The sequence below is a fragment of the Heteronotia binoei genome, chromosome 16 (assembly GCF_032191835.1).
Source record: "Heteronotia binoei isolate CCM8104 ecotype False Entrance Well chromosome 16, APGP_CSIRO_Hbin_v1, whole genome shotgun sequence".
Lineage (NCBI taxonomy): Eukaryota > Metazoa > Chordata > Lepidosauria > Squamata > Gekkonidae > Heteronotia > Heteronotia binoei.
The window spans coordinates 35,747,536-35,768,712 of NC_083238.1; the positions used below are offsets into that span (position 1 = coordinate 35,747,536).

General features: G+C 47.6%; 1 protein-coding gene across 1 annotated transcript in view; it reads right to left on the reverse strand.

Annotated features, from left to right (window-relative positions):
• NFE2L2 (NFE2 like bZIP transcription factor 2) overlaps positions 1-20,706 on the reverse strand; it is a 41,358-nt gene extending 20,652 nt beyond the window's left edge. Inside the window, exon 1 of the mRNA XM_060256943.1 lies at positions 20,486-20,706. Coding sequence (XP_060112926.1) covers positions 20,486-20,506 — 21 coding nt within the window. The 5' untranslated portion in view covers positions 20,507-20,706. The remainder of the gene's footprint in view (positions 1-20,485) is intronic.
• Positions 20,707-21,177: the final 471 nt, after the last annotated feature.

Sequence of the window (21,177 nt, forward strand, 5' to 3'; positions counted from 1 at the left end):
TCTTCCCCAAGATGGCTGCCATCCGTTGCAAGCTTCTGCTGGGGAGGAACATTGAGCCCATCCGTTGCCGCTCCTGCACACTTTAGCCCACGGTGACTAGAGTCACCATGTCGGAAAACGTTGCCGGGAACCACAGCAAGCTGAGAAGTCATGCTGGTCCCGGGGTCCCTTCCCACAGCATCGGCGTGAGAGCCGAGAGAAGCCGCGTCCTCCAGGAACTCATCCCTGAAGGCTTCCATCTGCCACTCCTTGCGGCGCTCCGCAGAGAGGCGAGAAGAAGAAAAAAAGTCAGCCACTTTGCAGCAGCCGCAGGAAGCACTCCCTCCCTGCTTAAATAGATATGACTGAAGAAAATAGGTAAAGCCTAGACCAGATTTAAAGTTAAAGAGGAGTAAAGGTTGACAGATAAGACTTAGGGAAGGAAATAAAGAATAAAGACTAAGCTGCTTCCTGTTTTAATAGGAGCTCAGCTAACTAGTTGCTCTCCCTTCTGAGGCAGGAAAGAAACTGAGGAGAGCTGGGTGCTCCAGGGTCAAGGAAGAGGAAGAAGAATTATTCTATTTCCTGCCTCCCTGACAAGATGGTGGAAAGCACCCAAGATGGCCTCCGACTCAGAGGGAGAACTGTCTTTCAAATGGACTGCCAGTGACTTCTCTCTATCCCCTCCCTTCCTCACACACTTATCAATTTTTAAAAAGAAATACCAAGCATGTGGCAGGGATTCCGACCTCCAGATGGAACCTGGCAATCCCTCAGACTTCATTCCCATACTACAGAGATCAGTTCCCCTGGAGAAAATGGATGCTTCGGGGGGTGGACTCTATGGCATTGTATCCCACTGAGGTCCCTGTTCTTCCCAGTTCCAACCCCAAATCTCCAAGAGTTTCCCAACCTGGATTTGGCAAACCTACCCTGCTGGTGGCTGGGGGGACCCACCAATCCTAGGTTACAGCTTTGTCCCATTCAGCAAAGAGGAATGAGGGCCACTTCCTAACCTCACTGGAGAAGAAACTCTTCAAATAAAAAAGAGCAGATCCTTCTTGTCCCTTGCGATTGAATGTGATGTAGCAGTTAAGGTGCCCAACAGAGTTCAGGGAGAGCTGGGTTCGGGCCCCCACTTGGTCTGTCGTTCTCTCTTAGCCTTAACATACCTCACAGAATTGTGATGACGAAATGGAGGATGGCCACATCATGTATGCCTCTTTCAGCTCCTTCAAGGAAGGGTAGGATAAATTTGTAATAAATAGAATTCCACCATGAAGGAAGGTGTGATGGATCTTAAGCAGAGAAGTACAGAAAAATGTGCCTCCAGAAACAAATTGCCTAACTCAGTCCTCAGAAAAGAACTAATAAGCCAAGTCAGCAAGTAAAAAGGTAAAGGTAGTCCCCTGTGCAAGCATCGAGTCGGTACTGACCCGTGGGGTGACATCACATTACAACGTTTTCTTAGCAGACTTTTTGTTACGGGGTGGTTTGCCATTGCCTTCCCCAGTCATCTACAATTTATCCCCAGCAAGCTGGGTACTCATTTTACCAACGTCGGAAGGATGGAAAGCTGAGTCAACCTTGAGCTGGCTACCTGAACCCAGCTTCTGCCAGGATCGAACTCAGGTTGTGAGCAGAGCTTGGACTGCAGAACTGCAGCTTACCACTCTGTGCCACGGGGCTCCCTAAACCAGCAAGTATTTTAACATTAAAAAGACAGCAGCTAGACTTACACGGACTTCCCTTGAGCTGTGTTATATTTATTGCTTTGTTATTTGCTTCATTTATGCCCTGTCTTTTACCCCAGTGTGAGATGTCATTTTCTTCTCCATTTTACTCTTACAACAACCTGAAGTATATTAGAGCAAGCATGTATGACTGGCCTAAGTTCACCCAGTAAGCTTCCAAGGCAACGTGGGGATTCAAATCTGGGTTTCCTAGATCCTAGTGCTAACCACTGCATCACACCAGCCTGAAATCATTATCTTCCTTTAAAAAAAGAAGCAGAACTCAGACCAATTTCCCACTAGCCTTACCTCGCTCTCACTCTCCTCTTTTTAGTGGGGCTTTCATCAGATTTTGCACAAGCTGCCCCAAGGCTGCAACTCACCCCGCCTCTTTAGCGCAGCAAGCAAGATCCTCCAAAAACCGGTTTCTGTTTGCTGCACAAAAGAACTGAAGCTAGTTGCAGCCCCAGGTCAGCTTGTGCGAAATCCGACTGAAGCCCCGCAGAGAAGAGGAGAGTGAGAGTGGAGTAAGGCTAGTGGGAAATCAGTCCATATTTGGGGAGTCAGCAACATTCAGTTGAGGGGTCTGTATTGTTATCATAAAGGCAGCGAAAGCAGTTCCACCCACAGTCAAGGCAAGGGTTTGTACACATTCAAGGAGCTCCCTAGATATGCAGAAAAATATGACCTTGTAACCTAACCAAAAGGAGGGGGGCAAAAAACGGCGAGAAGAGGATTGAGTATGCTTGAGGAGGAATGAGATTTTGACAACACTTTAAGTTAAAGGGGAGAAGGGGAAATTAGCCTGTTTATAGAATCCCGAAGGGTGGATTTAGGGGATTCCACATGGTTTCTGACCCTAGGAATTCCCACATGTCCCCAGCAGACTTCATGGTTGAGTGCCTCTCCCAAAGACACCAAAGGAGGACAAGCTTGTGACACAGGGGCTCATCGTGGTTGTTCTCTGAAATTCCATATGGGTACAGTGCACATGCGCAGGCCAGCCACTGGAAGACTTTTAGTTAGCTTAGCAATGGAGCCAGGGGGGGCTCACAATTGGAGCTGTTGAAACCGTTTCTCTGCCTAACAGTCATGTGATCAGGGGAGGGGTCCTCTCCCTCCCTCAGTTCTCTCTTTGCTACCTTGAGAAAAACCTTCTTTGTTAGCTCTGCCTCTCTTGTTCAGGATGTTTTTGTTCAAAAAAAAATTCAAAGTGTTCAATGACGATGACCTGGACAGATAAACATTCTCTCTGACTTCTCTGCTTCAGGGAACTCCCTTTGGAGTTCAGTATGTAAGATCTGCCAACAATTCACCCCAAAGACCCATACAGACTGAGCCTCCCAACTCAAAACAGCCTTCTGGGAGTAAGCTGTATCAGCCTCCAACAACCTGACAGCAAAATCATCTGCCCCAGTTGAACAATTGGTATTTTCAGCCCCTAAACCATTAGTCGACCGAGTTCCCCACTTGCCTTCATAGCTTCAGTTTGATTGGTTCCAAGGGTGGATCCAAACCAAAGATGTTCTTTAGGGTTTGTAGAGTCTTTCGGGATCAAGTGCCGTGTTCTACTGGAGAAAGTTTTCCTTCCAGACGTTTCGTTCTCAGCTGCAGAGAACATCCTCAGTGGCGTTGCAGCCGGAGCAGGCGCTCAGACCTTCTTGGCTGCTGTGCGTTGAGTGGGGCCAGGGCTGCTGGAGAGCTGCTATTTCTAGGCTGGAGAGTGTGTGATGAAAGGGCAATTGGTTTGTGGATGTGCCCATTGTTTGGTGGGGTTTGCCCTTTCATCACACACCCTCCAGCCTAGAAATAGCAGCTCTCCAGCAGCCCTGGCCCCACTCAATGCACAGCAGCCAAGAAGGTCTGAGCGCCCGCTCCGGCTGCAACGCCACTGCGGATGTTCTCCGCAGCTGAGAACAAAACGTCTGGAAGGAAAACTTTCTCCAGTAGAACACGGCACTTGATCCCAAAAGACTCTACAAACCCTAATGATGTTACCAGCCGTGAAAATCTGAAATCTTTGACAAAGATGTTCTGTCTCTCTGGAACATGCCCCAATCAGGTCTTCAGAACCACCTCCAAAGATGCATAAGGCTAGCTCCAAAGACACATAAGAGTCAAAGACACCACCTCATACAGAACCTAAAAAGTTCCGAGAGCTTCTACCAAGGTCTGTGAACAGACAAATCTGTTCGCTCCTTCACCAACACAATCAACATTCATATGTGACCTAACAACTCAGGATGACATCCTGTTGGAACGTGTCACTAAATTCCCGGTTCCATCATCATGGATAACCCCAAGTCCAGAACATTGTAATTCCTGCTGCCACCCTCTACAAAGCTACAGTGAATGGCCAGAGCCTCCAGAACCTCAAATGGAACTGGGAAGTTCTACTGTATGGTTATTACAGAGACTGCAAACACCTTCGTATTGGAACCCTCATGAGATTCCAGCAACATACAGTTCCACAGAAGAGGATCGTGGTTCAGTTCTGGTCTGGCTTTGGAACCATCCCCAGATGATATTATAGGAGACAAAGACCCTATATCACCAAGTGAAAATTTGTGTTTATATTCCAAAGAAATGATGCTGACTGCACAGTCCTTAGACATTCAAGTAATAGCAGTAGATGCCAGATCCAAAGACAAAATACTAGGAAGACTCTATTCAGATACACCGGGAACCATGGCCTTCCGTCTCCTAGAAGGAATCTTGGAAATGGGAAGATCTGTTTGGGAGGTACCATCATCCATTCCTGCTACTTCCTGCAAGGTAGAAAACATGTACGGAGTGCAACAGGAGGGATGCCACTTCCTATTTACACATCCTACACTATCATCTCTTATAGCAGAAGAGATGCAACCCAACCAAAGAGTGGGTCCACGTTCAACTCCAGCAGACAAGGAGGGTAGAAAGGAAGATGCTTTGAGTTGCAAAGCTTATTCTTCATCCTCGCTAAACTTGAGAATTGCAAATTGCCAGGCCATTGTGGCAGCCTACTGACTCTTCTTATGGGAGAAGATTATGCCATATCTAGAGCAATTTCCTGAAATCTTCAGCAAAATTAATCCAGACTGAGGCTCTCAGACTCTCCAAACGGCAGTTGAATGCTGGCGAACACTCTTCAAACAGCAGTTGAATGCTGGCAAACACCAGTTTGCACTATGCCCTTCTCCATAATCTTCCAAATATATGCATGGCTTAGATCTACAGCTTTCCTACCTGAGACCTGGGTAGGCTTCCCAAACCTCCCGCCCTGGCGGGGGACCCCAGGATTCCCAGCCTCTTCCCCCGCTCCCCCAAAAAAACGGAAGCGGGGGGAGGGGGCTCTTCGCTCACTGTAGCTGCTCCTCCGAGATGGGCTCAGGCTGGGCCCATCTCGGAGGAGCAGCTGGGATGGGGCGGGGAGGGGGTGGCGGCAGCATCGCCCGCTCCGCTCCGCCTCTGGGCGGACCCCAGGGGCCGGCGGGAGTGGCCGGGAAGGGGAGCTTCCGAGCGGGCCGCATCCGGTCTTGGCCCGGCCCCGCCGGGGGGAGGTGCTCTGCTGGAGAGGCTGCCGGAGAAGCGCGGCGAGCTGGAGTGTGCCGCACCGAACCCAGCAGCCGGGCATCATGGGGGAGTGTTGAGGAGGAAGAGGCGGTGGCGGCGCAGTGGGGGCCCTGCGGCAGCGGGCAGCCAGCCGGCGGGACCGCAGAGAAAGCAGGAGCTGCAGCAAGCGCCAGCCCGGGTCTCTCGCCTCCCCGTGCTGTCACTGCTGCCCGAGCCCATGAGCCTCAACGAGCACTCCATGCTGCTCTCCGGCTTCGCCATGGCTGCTCCGTGGCTGCTCCTCCGAGATGGGCTCAGGCTGGGCCCATCTTGGAGGAGCGGCTGCGGTGGGGCGGGGAAGAGGCGGCGGCAGCGCGGCGGCGTCGCCCGCTCCGCCTCTGGGGTGGAATTGGAGAAGGGGAGGGTGGAGGGAAGGAGTTCAATTGTGCTTGTCATACCCTTGCTCCTAGCTCCACCCCAGTGTCTCCTGGCTCCACCCCCAAAGTCCCCAGATATTTCTGGAAGTGGACTTGGCAACCCTAGACCTGGGTAAGGGTAGAGGACTTACCTTTTGAAGGATCATCCCTCTTCTCAACAAAAACTGACAAACTTCTTTGACAAATCAAAAAGTACCATCAGACAGCACATTCCTTTGGCATCACTCACACGCAGACCTCATCCTGTAAGCCAAGGTTCCAGCAGAGATATCAGCCACCCTACCAATTTTCTCAGCTTCCATATCAGTGATAGGCAAACCAGTATCCTCACCAAAGAGTGTCATCCCAACTGCCTCCATGGTGTCAGCAGAGATCTAATTCAAGACTCACACCTGGGTCTGGTCAGCAACCTTTGAAGGAACCATTGTAGGCCCATAAGACTTATTTCTGACTATCTGTGGTTGGCACTGTACAGCCAACCACCTCCTTGGGGACAATTTGGATTTTTTTCTGCCAAAATGGCACAAGATTACCTCAGACTCTTGGGTCTTGAGTATTGTTGAAAATGGCTACCATCTTGAGTTCACACAGTTGCTCCGTTAATGGTTCTTGAACATGTTGTTGATAACGTTTTTCACAAGTTACGCTTACAGGTTAATGCCCTATTAGAGCCCAATTAGAAAAAGGTGCTGTTCATGTTGCATTCTCCAGTGATTCTATGTTGAGTTATTATTCAAGTTTTTCCTTAATCAATAAAAAGGATGGGGGCTTGTGCACTATTTTAGATTTAGATGTCTTCCTAAGGGCACGTAAATTCAGGATTATGCAGTTGGCCTCAATTACACAGTTGCTCAACCCTGCAGACTGGTTTGCAGTCTTAGATCTCTAGGATGCATATTTTCATATTTCTGTACACCCTGAACACAGAAAACATTGTTCAAATTTCAGGGAGTTCTACATGAATGTAAGGCTCTTCCTTTTGGTCTAGCCACTGAACCGCAAATTGGCAGCAACGTAGCTCACTTAAGGTCATAGGGATGTTCTATTTCCCCTTATTTAGATGACTTGTTATTTACTGCCTCTTCGGAAAGAAAGACCTGAAGGTGTGCCATAGATTTGAGTTTAAGAGTGAATTAAAAAAAATACAAGCTGATCCCTTCCCAGCAAGAATCCTTTATTGGTGCCCACTTGGACTCGACCACAGCACACATGTTCTTACCAAGAGTACCATGTGGGCCTGGGGTTGCCAATCTCCAGATGGGAGCAAGGGATCCACTGGTTTGGTGACCCTCCCCCCACTTAAGGGTTATCAGAAAGAGGTTGAGGGGTTTGAATGTCCACTGGGCACTCCATTATAACCTATGGACATGGTCCCCATAGGGTATAATGGAGAATTGACCTGTGGGTATCTGGGGCTCGGGGGGAGCTGTTTTTTTTAGATAGAGGCACCAAATTTTCAGCATAGCTGCTGGTGCCTCTCATACCCCCACCCCCATTTCAAAAAGACTGGACCAAAAGAAGGTGCCCCCATCTTCCAGTATTTCCAATGGAAGGAAGGCATTTAAAAGGAACACGATCCACAATCCCTTTAAATGTGATGGCCAGAACTCCCTTTGCAGTTCAGTTGTGCTTGTCACAACCTTGCTCCTGACTCCACCCCCAAAGCCCCCAGATATTCCTGAGTCAGACATGGCAACCCTCGCCTACACAGAGACAACTATATGAACGACAGTTACAGGTAAGCGCAATGCTGTTTTTCTGCATATGGGGAGGGGGTGGGTCATTTCTAAGTTGTGCAGAAAAAATATTGCTATGTGAATTAGAAAGAACATAGCATTAAAAGGAACCTCCAATAGCTGCCTGAAAAATGTTAATTTGCCCTGAGATTGCTGAGTCTGGACAAGAGTCAACTAATGTTGGGGAGAATAGGAGAATCCGGAAATACAGCTGCTTAACCCTTTGTCATATTCTGGAAAGGGAAAGTTGAGGAAGGGAAATTTTCCAATAGTTTATCCCTGACACCCCACAATTCCTCACAGGACCCCAGCTGTCTGTTCTAATTCTTACACTGCTTACAATGTAAAATCCCCCTCTCCCTTCTTTTCATCCCCACTAACCTGCAGGGCTTTTTTGTAGCAGGAATTCCTTTGCATAGTAGGCCGCCCCCCCCCCCCAATGTTGCCAATCCTCCTGGAGCTTACAGTAGGCCCAGTACTAAGAGCCCTGTAAATTCTTAAAGGATTGGCTACATCAGGGAGGTGTAGTCTAATATGCAAAGGAGTTCCTGCTACAAAAAAATCCCCAAGTACTTTTGAGTTGCTTTCATGGATTTCCCCAAGTTCCCAGCCAACCTCTGGCAAAAGGTGTATGGCCCAGCCCCCAGACACATATGCCTACATCCAAACATCTGCAAAAACTCCTACACATGTTCATTGGTATGTCTATAAGTTCTTTCATGCAATTAAGAATCTCTGCCTTTTCCAGCACTGCCAACCACATAGCAATCACAAGCCTAAGCTTGGCCACACACATGGGGGCTTGTTGAAGACATTCAGCTGTAGGTGTGTATGTCCCAGAGTAGCAAACAAACCCCCGTGCCCACCATAGCCACACAGTGTGTGCGATCTGGACTGTCAAAGCAGGACTGCCTTCCAACAAAGTAAAGCAACTGGCCTTACACAGCAGAAGATCCAAGACAACTTCCCCAAGCAGGCACAAGCCCTTAGGACAAGATCTGTCTCCAATTAGGACTGAGCTACCCATGAGAACAGATGGGCACACCTTCCTTTCACAGGTGTGGCCTGCACCTTCACAGTTAACTTGCTGCCTTAGAGGCATGCTGAAACAGGAAGATGTTGGCTGGTCTTTCAAGAGCTCAGGGTTCTCTTTCATAAGGATTTATCTATTGCCTTGCTGCCTCTCTGTTTCAAAGAGCTTCCAATATGTTACATAACATTAATCTGGGTCAGTTATCACCACAGTGGGCAAAAACGCTTGCCAGGTGGCAGACAACACGAACAAAATACTATTAAACATCTAAGTATAAAATAAATGAGAAAGGCGCAGTAATGGAAAAATATATGGGGAGGGGGGTGTTGTTGCAGAAAAGCGGGGAAAGAATATGTGAAAAAAATGAACTTTGGTCAGGTTCCATGAAGGACATGTTGGGTAGCAGAGATAGACTGGCCACCTGACTTACAGGGAAATTTCCTGGAGGGCCAGTACCAGCCTGCAGCAAGCAGAGGTGAGCCCCAGAAGCTCTGTCAGGCCAAGCTCTGCTAGGGTCACTCAGCTCTGACCTAGCCAGTGGTGCCAACAACAGAGGACACAAGAAGCAGGTCCAGCGCTAGAGGTTCTGGTGCCCCAGGCCAAACCCCGTCCCCCTCCTTGGTTCTTCTCGCGTGTTCAAAGCGCGTGAGGCCCAATGACGTCACCGGAAGTGAAGTCATCGGGCTGCACGCAAGCGCTCAGCTCGTCCCTCTCCCGCTTTAAAGGGAGCTGGCAAGAGGTCGCGTCAAGGAGGTGACCTCTTTCTGGGTCCCTCTGAAGCGGGAGAGGGCTGGGTGAGCCAAGCTGTGCATTCTCGAAGAAAGAAGAGGCCTCCTCCTTCTTTCTTGCCTCTTCCCAGTTCCCTCTGAAGCGGGAGAGAGCTGGACAAGGGATGTTTGGGTTGATGGGGAAGGGGCGCCTGCCCCCGCTCCCCACCCCTGCGGCAAAGTGGACCCCCCAGGTGGCCACCTACTTTGCCGACTCCCACGCGCTGGCCCTGACAAGGAGGCAACAAGTGAGCTGATATCTCTTGGGATGCTGCTAGGCATGTCTACACCTGGTAGCCCCTGCAGGGCAGGAATCACTCAACACAGGTGGTTCCTAGGCCATCTTAAGCTTTTCAGCCCCCCCACCCCACCCCAGTGGGTAGCAAAGAGATGAACTGTTACTCCTTAAAAAGACAGTCATAGACCACTGCCAAATAATACAGGTAGCATTAAAATAATACAAGTAGCATTAAAATAAGAGCAAATTCTTGATGCGTTAAAGCTGAAACCATTCTGATCTCAAGCACCTTTTGTCTTCCAAACACACATCTATTTCTCTTAGTTAAACCAAGTTCCTTCTTCCTCCTCCCATTGGCCTTGTGGGGACAGCCAAAAGCAATTCCTGCAACAAGAATTGCTTTAGACCAGAACACTTCATCATGGCACAAGCTCTTCCTCCCCTCCTGGGAAGCTGGGGCCCCCCAACAAATTCCTGGCTACAGGGCATTCATCACTTAAACTCTTCAACAAAATACTTGTTATCAGGGGGTGGAATTCTAGCAGCAGCTCCTGTGGATATTAGGTCACACCCCCATGATGTAGCCAATCCTTCAAGAGCTTACAAAAAAGAGCCTTGTAAGCTCTTGGAGGATTGGCTACATCATGGGGGTGTGACCTAATATCCAAAGGAGCTCCTGCTAGAATTCCACCCCTGCTTGTTATAAGACCAGGAAGCTATCAGATTACTGGAGTCTTTCCAAACGTGAGAAGCCAATGAGATTTCCTAGAACCAGAGCATTTCCTGTCTTCTGCTGCAAACCATGTACCAGCTTTCACTTGGGGGGTGGGTTTCATTCTAAAAGAATTTAACTGGTCACATTCATTGCTCCTGAACCCACTAATTGGAAAAACCAGAAGAACCAGGAAATGTTTGAAATTTCTGGGCAACGAATATATGCACTGTGACTCCCCTACCTGTTTTCCAAAGTGTAAACTTCCGCTTTTTGTTATAACTAGCCATTTTACAACCCGCATCATTTCTCTAGAACAGAATCAGACTAGATTCCTTCGACTAGATTCCTTCAGCACGGATTCACCTCTGCCAAAGTTGTACAGATGGTCAAATTCTGAAGCCACATGGGCTTACTCTCCTAGAAAGTGAACCTAAATCTTACATTAGACCAAGCCATGTTCCCTCTAAGCAGAGCCGGCCCTGCCACTAGGCAAACTAGGGTGCCGACCTTCTTGAGGCACCAAATTGGGCATCCCCATGTGTCTCAGTGACATTATCAGTGTGGGGGGCACCAGAAGTTACCCTTGCCTAAGGTGCCAGACAGTCTAGGGCTGGCCCTGCCTCTAATCTGAGTTAGTCTGAGCTAGCTCACAGTTTTTTAGCCTTCGGCTCACACATTTTTGTCTTAGCGCAGAAAAAATGGCCCCAGAGCAAACTAATTTGATGCAGTAACCAAATCACTCACTCGCAACTTTAACGCCAGTAGCCCACAAAGTAGAATTTTTGCTCACAAGACTCCACAGCTTAGAGGGAACATTGAAGCTTAGAGGGAACAACAGAGCCAGTTTGGTGTAGTGATTAAGTGTGCGGACTCTTATCTGGGAGAACCGGGTTTGATTCCCCACTCCTCCACTTGCAGCTGCTGGAATGGCTTTGGGTCAGCCATAGCTATCGCAGGAGTTGTTCTTGAAAGGGCAGCTGCTGTGAGAGCCCTCTCAGCCCCACCCACCTCACAGGGTGTCTGTTGTGGGGGGAGAAGATTTAGGAGATTGTAAACCGCTCAGAGTCTCTGATTCAGAGAGAAGGGCGGGGTATAAAGCCGCAGTCGTCTTCTTCTGAGCACCCTGTTAGTCCAAACCGCTAGAGTTGCAAGTGTACTCTGCAAAGTCTTAACTATAAAATGCTAATCTATGACCTTCAATGTCTTTGAAATGTTCTTTAAAAAGGCTTCAAAAACCTGCGGACCCAGTCTGACTAGGGACAATCACAACTATCTGCCCTCCATCCATGCCCACTGGCTGCATCCAGCCACAAGCTTCCCCCAGGCTGACTTAGTGACGCAGTGTTGAGTGAGAAGTGTGAGATTTCCCCACAAGTATCATTCCTTTGGACAGTGCTGCCTGCACTGGTCCTGCTAGACCCTTCTGGATTAGCGGCAATCTGTGGCATGGGTGCTGGTGCCACCTTTGCAAAGCTGTCAGATGGCAAGCAGCCCAAACCAGCATGCATGAAAGCAAGAGTGGGCCGTCATGTCCATCAGCAGAACAGACTCACAGGAACAAGGGAGAACATGGGTGGATTGGAACCCTCCACTGGGATCAATGGGGAAGTCCACACAAGAGGCCCAACAGGCAGAGAGAACTGCATCATAGCACAATTAGAATTCGGTCACATATTCTGCTTAGGACTGCACTGTAAAACTAACACATGAATGTAGATTTCTAATATTATCTAATTTCCACCAATTGCTTTATTTTGGTTTTTAACAAAATACAGACAAGGCAAGTAAGAGTGAGCTGAATAAGTAGGAAGAAAGAGACTATGGGGAAGAGATAACTGGACGGGAGCATAAAGAATGGTAATAGCCAGAGGAACGATGCAAAACAAAATGTGCTCCTTGGGTCTCCTGCGACTTTCCAGGTTGCTTTCTAGCAAGTGCTCAAACCTGCATTTAGTTTTACAAAACCTGAAATAGTGTCATGAGGCTTTGGGTACTTAAGGATTGCAGTACTTAAAGAGTACCTTCAAAGTCTGAACTATGTCACACTAAGATTTTATCACATAGTATCTTTTTTCCAAACTGAACTTTACATTTTATTACTAGGCAAAGCCATTGCTTATCAAAACAAGCAAGAAATAAAGCTATTAGGCTGAGCAACTCAGATTTCTCAACCATAATAGCCTAAGATTTCCCAGGTCCAGAATGATTTCCTTTAAAAAAAAAAAAAAAGCCAACTCTTGCTTTTCTAACTATAAAACTGGTTGGTTGCATAAGTGGTAGAAGAAACCCGTCCGAAAACGGTTAATCTTGCTATATGTTTAACTTCTTCTGCCTAAAATGTATACACTTTCCTCTGAGCAGAGTCCAAAACCTTTCACACAGGTTTTAGTCACAAGACTGACAAAAAGGTATTAAAAGGCAGGGATTCTGGGCTCTCAGTGAGTATTCTAAAAGCAAAGAAATAGATTGCTTTGGAATGGAATGCGATAATTGGGGCCAAGGCAAAGTTTAACAGGGCTGTTAATCTGTGCTCCACTTTTCATTTTGGCTGAAATTCAAAACACACCTAGGGCAGATTAATGTTTAATTTGTGCCAGTGGAGGGCTGTGCAGACGTATGCACCAAAATGCAAACCACACATGCACTCTGAAGAACAACCAGCTTTTCTTAAAAAAAAAAAAAAAGTCAACGCAAGGCAGTGAACCATTCTGCAACAGAGAAGTGACATGGGAAGGAGTGGGAGAACATATGAAGCCACCCTTTATTGGATTCTATTGTTAGGCCAGTATCATGTATTATAGCATCAGCTCCCCGCCCCCACCCAGCAAAATTAGGAGCCATTAAATCAATGACCAGTTTAAGGTTGCTTGCTACCAGTGACTGAACCAGTGAAGGATGGTACAAGAGAGTATCTAATTATGCATCCATCAAAGGAGCACTCCCCAGCAAGTCTGCTCAGAAATAAGCCTGGTTTTATTCCGTGGAGCTTGCTTGCAGGAAAGTGTTCTTAAGTTTTCTGTCCAAATATTTATTCCACATAGGGCTGCCAAGCCCCCCGCCAAGGCGGGGGTTCCCCCACCCAGGAGATTCCCAACCCACTGGCCCACATTGGGCTGGCGGGGGGAACCTCTCTTTATGTCACCAGCATGATGACATCACCCGGAAGTTTGCATCAGAAGTCATCGCGTCAGTGATGCCGCACATGGCCACTCTTTGGTTTCCCCGGATGCTCTAGCCGTTTGGGAGGGAAAACTCTATGATACAATAGATACCATAGAGTTTTTTCCCTCCCAAATGGCTAAAGTGTCTGGGGAAAACCATAGTTTTCTCGGAAGCGCCTAGAGCAACAGCACACGGTGGCACCAGCGCGATGATGTCACTTCTGGGTGATGTCATTGCATTGGGACGAGGAGGACTTGGCAACCCTAACAGTGAGATTTACTTCACAGTAAACATGCACTGAATTCTACTGCAAAGCATCATAATGTCGGTTAAAAGAAGAGTACTTTCTCCAGAGAATGGAAATATGCCCCAAGCAAGAAACGTCTTAGCAGCTGAATAGCAGCGGGGGGGAGGGGGGGCGGGGGGCAGGGGTGTTAATTAAAAAAACCATGAAATGTTACACAACTCCCAAACCGGGGTGGGGGGGGGAGGAGGAGGGGGGAGATAACTTCACTTCCCCTCCTACACTGTCTTCTCACATCTTTCTATTTCTACATCAAGGAAGAAACTACTTGTTACTGCTTTTACAAAAGTTGCTGCTTTTACTAAGGTAAAAAAATCATTTTTCCCTCAACACACGTCAGTTTTAAAGTGGTACAGGTAACTGGTATATTTTGGTTTCTGGAACTGTACTCTGCAAGGCTCATTCCAAAACAAAGTACCCCTGGAGGGAAAAGAAATGATTGCACAACACCAAACTTCTTTCCTAGCCCTGAAGTTTGCACGCTATGGAACAAAAAGGGCCCTTTTAGGGAAACCATGACAGACAACTGTCACTTTTAATTTCATCCAAGAAGGGAAAGCATTGAAATACCCACAGCCTCTTAGTAGCACAAAGCGATAAACACAAGCCATTATTCACCTCTGCCATTTTATATATCTTCTCAAAATAGCTGGAACATGGATACAATTTTTCTGAACACACCGAGCATTTCATTTATGCAGCCAAGAGTGCCAAAACTGGAATCAAACTGCTTCTAGGTGTTTATACTTGAAAGCAGCAAAAAAAAACACACAACAGGACGCCTCTTAAGTTTGCTTTGGTATTATTCCATCATGTCTTATCAGCGATTGGTGGGGATACGCCGTAAAGAGGGGGGAAATTAATTTATTAGCCTGAGGATAATTATTTCCCCCCCATCACCACCTCAGCAAAACAAGGCACAGAAATTTCAGTGTTCCAGACAGAGGATGCCAAAGCCACTGTGTAACTGTTGCCTCAAAGCCAAGATTTAACTCCCACTGGTATAAAACTAACTGTATGCTCCTTTGGCATCCTGGTGCTGTGAGCCCTTCTGATAGAAAGACTACCATGGATTTATTTGCTTGCCTCCCCAGGATGTGAAACACACCTTCCTTTAGGTCGCTTACACCTCAGTCCTCAAACCTGAAACATGTACCTGCCTGCCAGGCTTATGCAACAGCACAGCAGCATCCGCCCAATGCCTCCTTTTGTGAGGTAGGCACTGCAACATAATACTAGGGCTGTGTGCTCAGAAATAAATCCAGTGATGTTCAGCGGGGCTTAACCTAAACAAATGTGCAAAGGGCTGTGGCTTCGGAGTCTGTTAGCACACCTTATCCTAAGTGATTGTGGGCTGACTCTGCTAAGCACACAGCCACCCCCCATTCCCGCCCCCCCCCCCCATTTATGGTGCTGAGTTTCTTTTTGTGCTCCTGGCAACTGATCTGGTTGTCATAAATACAGTGATGTGAAAGCCAGTACGGTGTAATGGCTACAGTGTGTTGAACTAGGATGTGGGAGGCCCATGTTCTGGGAGATCCCACTCTGCTCACTGGGTGACCTTGAGTCAGTCACACCCTCTTGGAGGAGGAGAGAACATGTTATGCCGCGTTGGGTACCCATTGATGAGAATGGCGAGACATAAGTTAAGTAAATAAACTTGAGATGACCAGCGGCAAAGGAAGACAGGGCATTTCAGCAGCTGAATCTTTTCTTGCCTTAGCAGTATTTATTTACTTCATTTATACCTTACCTTTTCCCTGCCAGGGCCCAAGGCAGCTTACATTACTCTCCTTTCCTCAGGGCTTTTTTTTTTAGCAGGAACTCCTTTGCATATTAGGCTACACTCCCTTGATGTAGCCAATCCTCCAAGAGCTTCCAGGGCTCTTTTTACAGGACCTACTGTAAACTCAGAGGATTGGCTACATCAGCGGAGTGTGGCCTAATATGCAAATGAGTTTCTGCTACACAAAAAAAGCCCTGCCTCTCCTCTATTTTTATCCTCAGCTAGGTCGAGAATGTGTGACTGGCCCAGCAAGCTTCCATGACAGAGTCAGGATTCAAGCCGGAGCCTTCCAGATCCAAGCTCAGCACTCTATTAACCACTACACCACACTGGCTCTCACCCCACTGCACAACTGCTTCAAAAACTAGAGACCTTTTCTCCTCTTTCAATACACCTTACAAGAACCTGAGATTCTGTAATCCACCTCCATATGGATGAAATGACGGCATACAAAATTACAAGTCCCCTTCAAGGACAAGTGAGCCAGACGACGCTTTGGCATGGAGCACCTATCATAGACCTCTTATCATAAAAAGGTCATCCAACGCAGAACATTTGGGTGCACTAGCCAGCTCCCCCCCCCTTTTTTATTTTGCAATAGCCGCGTAACATAAAACAGTGACATCTGTGTTCGACCACAATTAAGATGAAAATTCGCAAAACCACTTGAAGATTTCAGGTCAGCACACTGCTGACAGTTGCACATTTTGCCTCAGGCAGCTTCCTAAGAGCAACATGCCAATTAAACAGTTGGTTTTCCTCTACCGTAGACACAGCACTGATTTGCCACATTCATAGAAAGAGCAGTTCGTGATATTAACTTGTGCCCCATTGGCCCAGAAGCCTCAGTGAATTTCTTATTAACCTCTCTGTTTCTCATATAGCAGTGGCAGGTGTACAGTTTTTTTAAAGCGGGCGTCAGTCCACTGCCTGTTCTGCTTCCCAATCTAATTTATTATCAACTTTTACTTATGCAAGGCCATGCCCTGAGAGACACCAGTAGATAACAGTGGGGGAGACAGTGATTATGAAAGAACAGTCAGGAGATTTTTGTCTTTGACCTCCGAGTGCTTATTATGTAGCTCTGTGGTGTTTTCCAAGGCTGCAAGAATACCACTTCTTGTATTCATGGAGACCACAGCAAAACTCCCTTCTTATCATGACATGAGAAGTCCCTACAACAACAACAACAACACAATCTAAAGAAGCAGAAAATGAGTGTTGCCTCAGATACCAGCCCACATTTGATCAGGTTATAAAAGTCTGTGGGAAAGAGCCTGAGTCTTGTTTTCACTGGGACTGAAAGATATTATTCAGACCAAACCTGGTACAGCCTCACTCCAGGAACAGAGAAACAGTCTGCAAAACGTGTGCATAGAGACAGTGAGGAAAAGCATGGAAGCCTGAATCCTCCTCTCATTTTACATTAAGAGGAGGAGAGTCTCAGAGAGTAGATAACTTTCAAAAGTTTTTAGGTATTTTTGAATATGTCTATTCCCTCCAAGTCCATTTTTTTCTTTATGTGTGCCACACAAATACAAATCCAGTAATCAGATTTACACAAACAAGTAAGGTACCACCGAAAAGCAACTCCAGGATTCCTTTTTATAGGCATCATCAGTCAAAGCATATTGCTAATAAAGGTAAAGGTAGTCCCCTGTGCAAGCACCAGTCATTTTCGAACTGGGGTGATGTTGCTTTCACAGCGTTTTCACGGCAGACTTTTTACGGGGTGGTTTGCCATTGCCTTCTCCAGTCATCTATACTTTCTCCCCCAGCAAGCTGGGTACTCATTTTACTGACCTCGGAAGAATGAGTCAACCTTCAGCCGGCTACCTGAACCAGCTTCTGCTGGGATCGAACTCAGGTCGTGAGCTGAGGGCTCAAACTGTAGTACTGCAGCTTTACCACTCTGCACCATGGGACTCTGATAAAAGTAAAGTTAGTCCCCTGAACAAGCACCAGTCGTTTCCAACTCTGGGGTGAAGTTGTTTTCACAGCAGACTTTTTACAGGGTGGTTTGCCATTGCCTTCCCCAGTCATCTACACTTTCCCCCCAGCAAGCTGGGTATTCATTTTACCGACCTCGGAAGGATGGAAGGCCGAGTCAACTTGAGCCGGCTACCTGAAACCAGCTTCCGCAGGGATCGAACTCAGGTCGTGAGAAAAGAGTTCAGACTGCAGTACTGCAGCTTTACCACTCAGCGCTAGGGGGCTATTGCTAATAGTTCCCCAGAAACAAAGATGTAGCAGCACACCTTACATAACTATCAGATCCTGACACAAGAAAACAAATTCAGGAGGCCATCCATTGAATTTAGCAACAGGACACAGGTACTGTGGCACAGACTGGTTTCCTGACAAATGTAACTCATGCAAAATGCATTTATTCAGCATTTCGCAAGTGACAATATATACTCTCCCCCCCCTGCCCGATCACCTAGAGAAAGCAGGCCCTGCAACCCAATTATTACACCACCAGAGCTCTCATACACAAGTCTTACTTTATCAAAGTTAGCCAAAATGGGAAACTTTTTCTGGTCTGCGAACTTTTTATTCCTCCATGAAGCACCCTCTTCTAATGTCCCCCAACCTCTATTTCCAAACCTTTCCCAAGAAAAAAGAAAGCAGGACACAAGGCTTTGAGGAAGTCACACCAGACAACTGTGATCCAGCATCAAACCTGTGTGGTGGGTTATGACGCTTATGAAGGAGCTGTTCTCTGCTGCCTTGACTTGGAGGGCCCAGGCAAGCCTGAACTTGTCTAGTATTGAAAGCTAGCAACCCTAGAGTCCCACAGAATAAGGTAATATACTGACAATATAACTGTGGAAAAATAACAAGGAATCACAATTTATAAGGACTCAAATATTATTTGTTCCTGTTTCTGCTACACAGCTAATTATATAAAGATACACATATTGAAAGCTAAGCAGGATCAGCCCTGGAAGGGAAACCACCAAGGATCTCCAGGGCACTACACAGAGGTAGCCAATGGCGGGGAGGGACGGTGGCTCCGTGGTAGAGCATCTGCTTGGTAAGCAGAAGGTCCCAGGTTCAATCCCTGGCATCTCCAAAAAAGGGTCCAGGCAAATAGGTGTGAAAAACCTCAGCTTGAGACCCTGGAGAGCCGTTGCCAGTCTGAGTAGACAATACTGACTTTGATAGACCAAGGGTCTGATTCAGTATAAGGCAGCTTCATATGTTATGTTAAATTACCTGTTTTGTCTCCTGGCCTGAAAACCATTTGAGGGGTCACCATCAAGTTATGCTTTAGAGACACACACTACCCCCTTGAATTGTGGTTTAGGATTTTTATGGCATCATGACTACAAACCTATCGTTCCCTCTCCATCATAGGTATTAAGTAGCATAACAAAATCAGCGCATGGGCTCTGCTTTCTAGGGTTGCCAACCCCCAGTTGGGGGCAGAGAATCCCCTGGTTTGGAGGCCCTCCCCCCCTTCAGGGTTATCAGAAAGGGGGGGAGGGAGATGTCTGCTGGGCACTCCATTATACCCTATGGAGATCAATGGAGAATTGATCCGGGAGTATCTGGGGCTTGGGGGGGCCTGCTTTTTGAGGTAGAGGCATGAAATTTTCAGCATAGCACCTGGTGCCCCTCCTCAAAACATCCTCCAAGTTTCAAAAAAAAAAAAAAAATTGGGCCAGGGGATCCAATTCTATGAGCCCCAAAAGAAGGTGCCCCTACACTTCATTATTTCCAAACGGAGGGAAGGCATTTAAAAGACGTGCAGTCCCTTGAAATGTGATTACCAGAACTCCTTTCAGAGTTTAATCATGCTTTTCACATCCTTGCCTCTGGCTCCACCCCCAAAGTCCCCAGATATTCTTTAAGTCGGACCTGGCAACCTTACTGTTTCTCTAGATACGAATTTTACATAACCTGATTCCTCATCTGATGAAGTGTGTTGGAGCACACAAAAGCTTACATTCTGGATAAAACTTTGTTGATTTTAAAGGTGCACTTTACTCCTACTTTGTTCTACTGCATTTCATTCTGGACTTCCTGAATTCTGTGGCCCTCTGACACTGCCGTTTGCAAGTGTGTGTGTGTGTTTTAAAGTGTGGTGTATGGCAGGGGTGACCAACGGTAGCTCTCCAGATGTTTGTTGCCTACAACTCCCATCAGCCCCAGCCAGCATGGCCAATGGCTGGGGCTGATGGGAGTTGTAGGCAACAAACATCTGGAGAGCTACCGTTGGCCACCTCTGGTATATGGTATTCAACTAGGATCTGGCAGACCTACATTCAAACTCTTCACTCTTACAAGGCAGAGTGCTAATCCCTGATCTATTTGGCAGGGAGAGTAAGATGGAGGAGGGCAAAATGACGTACCCTGCCTTAAACTCTTTGGAGAAGCGAAAAATGCACTAAATCAACAAGGAGTGAGCAGCATCCACTCGGCCTCTGAAGAAAGCGGTTAACATTTGGACCAATTTCACACTAGAGCTTTAATCCTGGTTTAACTCTGTCCCCAAACTAACATTCTACAGTAGAATCATAGAAACCAACTTTATGACTACGGTTCTACGATTTTAGTGTAGAATATCAGCTTGGGGACAGAGTTAAACCAGGATTAAAAGTCTAGTGCGAAACTGGTCTTGGTTTTTTCTTTTAAGAAGCCGCAACACTCATCCCTGTTTCCACTCACTTAGAGTCAGTGCCCTGATTTTAAGCAGCCTGAAGGCTTTGTCACAACAAGGTGAAAATAACACACACCCCTCACAGCAACCAGAGGCCTAAGGCGCCTTCACATTCACTTCTCCAAACTGCCCCTCCCGTCCGCCTTTGAGTCAGCGCGCCTGACTCCGTGACGTCACGCCCAACAGAACGGGGCCGGCAGCAGAGCTTCGATCTGAAGGCGGGCGAGAAGCGTGGTGGGCGGGATCTCCTCTCCTCGCCCCTCCCCTCGACCCAAGTCCCCAAGAGACCGGAGCGCGCGAGTGGGCGTGGCTTCACTCCTCCCTCCCCGCTGGGGAAGGGGGAAGGGAGGGGCCGGAGCCCACCTGCGCTCCTCAGGTGGGCGACTCGAAGGTCTCACCTGTGGCATCTCGACCTCCATGGTGGTGGTGGTGGTGCTGGCCTCCTTGGCTGAATGGGGCGCCCAGAAGGAGAAATCCTGCCTTCTGCTACCGCTCCCTTCGCAGTTCCCGGTCCCTCTGCTGCTCCGGCTTGCTGTCCTTGCCGGGAAACAGCCGGCCGCCTACCCTCCTCCGCCCCGCCTCTTCTCAGTCACTGGACTCCGAGGAGGAGGAAGAGGGCGGGGAGCTGGCCTGTTCCCCCCTCTCCTGCTTCTCGAGGGAGGGTAGCTATGCCGCCGGGCACGCAGTTGTAAAAACAAAGCAAAACTCTCCTTCGCAGACTTTTTCCTCCCGGGCAAGCGCTTCCTTTCTCTCTCGCGTTCAGCAAGTCCACCGCACGACTCTTGCGCACCCCGGTTTGCTGGGCAAAACTCAACGGGAGACTTGGAACGCCTTCGAAGTTAACTTTTTTATTATTGTTATAAAGCTGCCTCTTATGAGGTTTTTTTTTTTTTAATTTCGGGGTTTTCCTTCTCTCTCCGTGAGGTGATGAATCTATAGGGACCTCTTGAGGCAGAAAGATTACGATGAGGGACACTTTGAATTTCTCAGCCATTACATTACACTCCTCGGTTTTGCTGAATGAATTCGCACCAGTTATGGTGGTTGCTGTTTTCAATAGCGCCTCCTTTGCGCAGGTAGTTGGGTCATA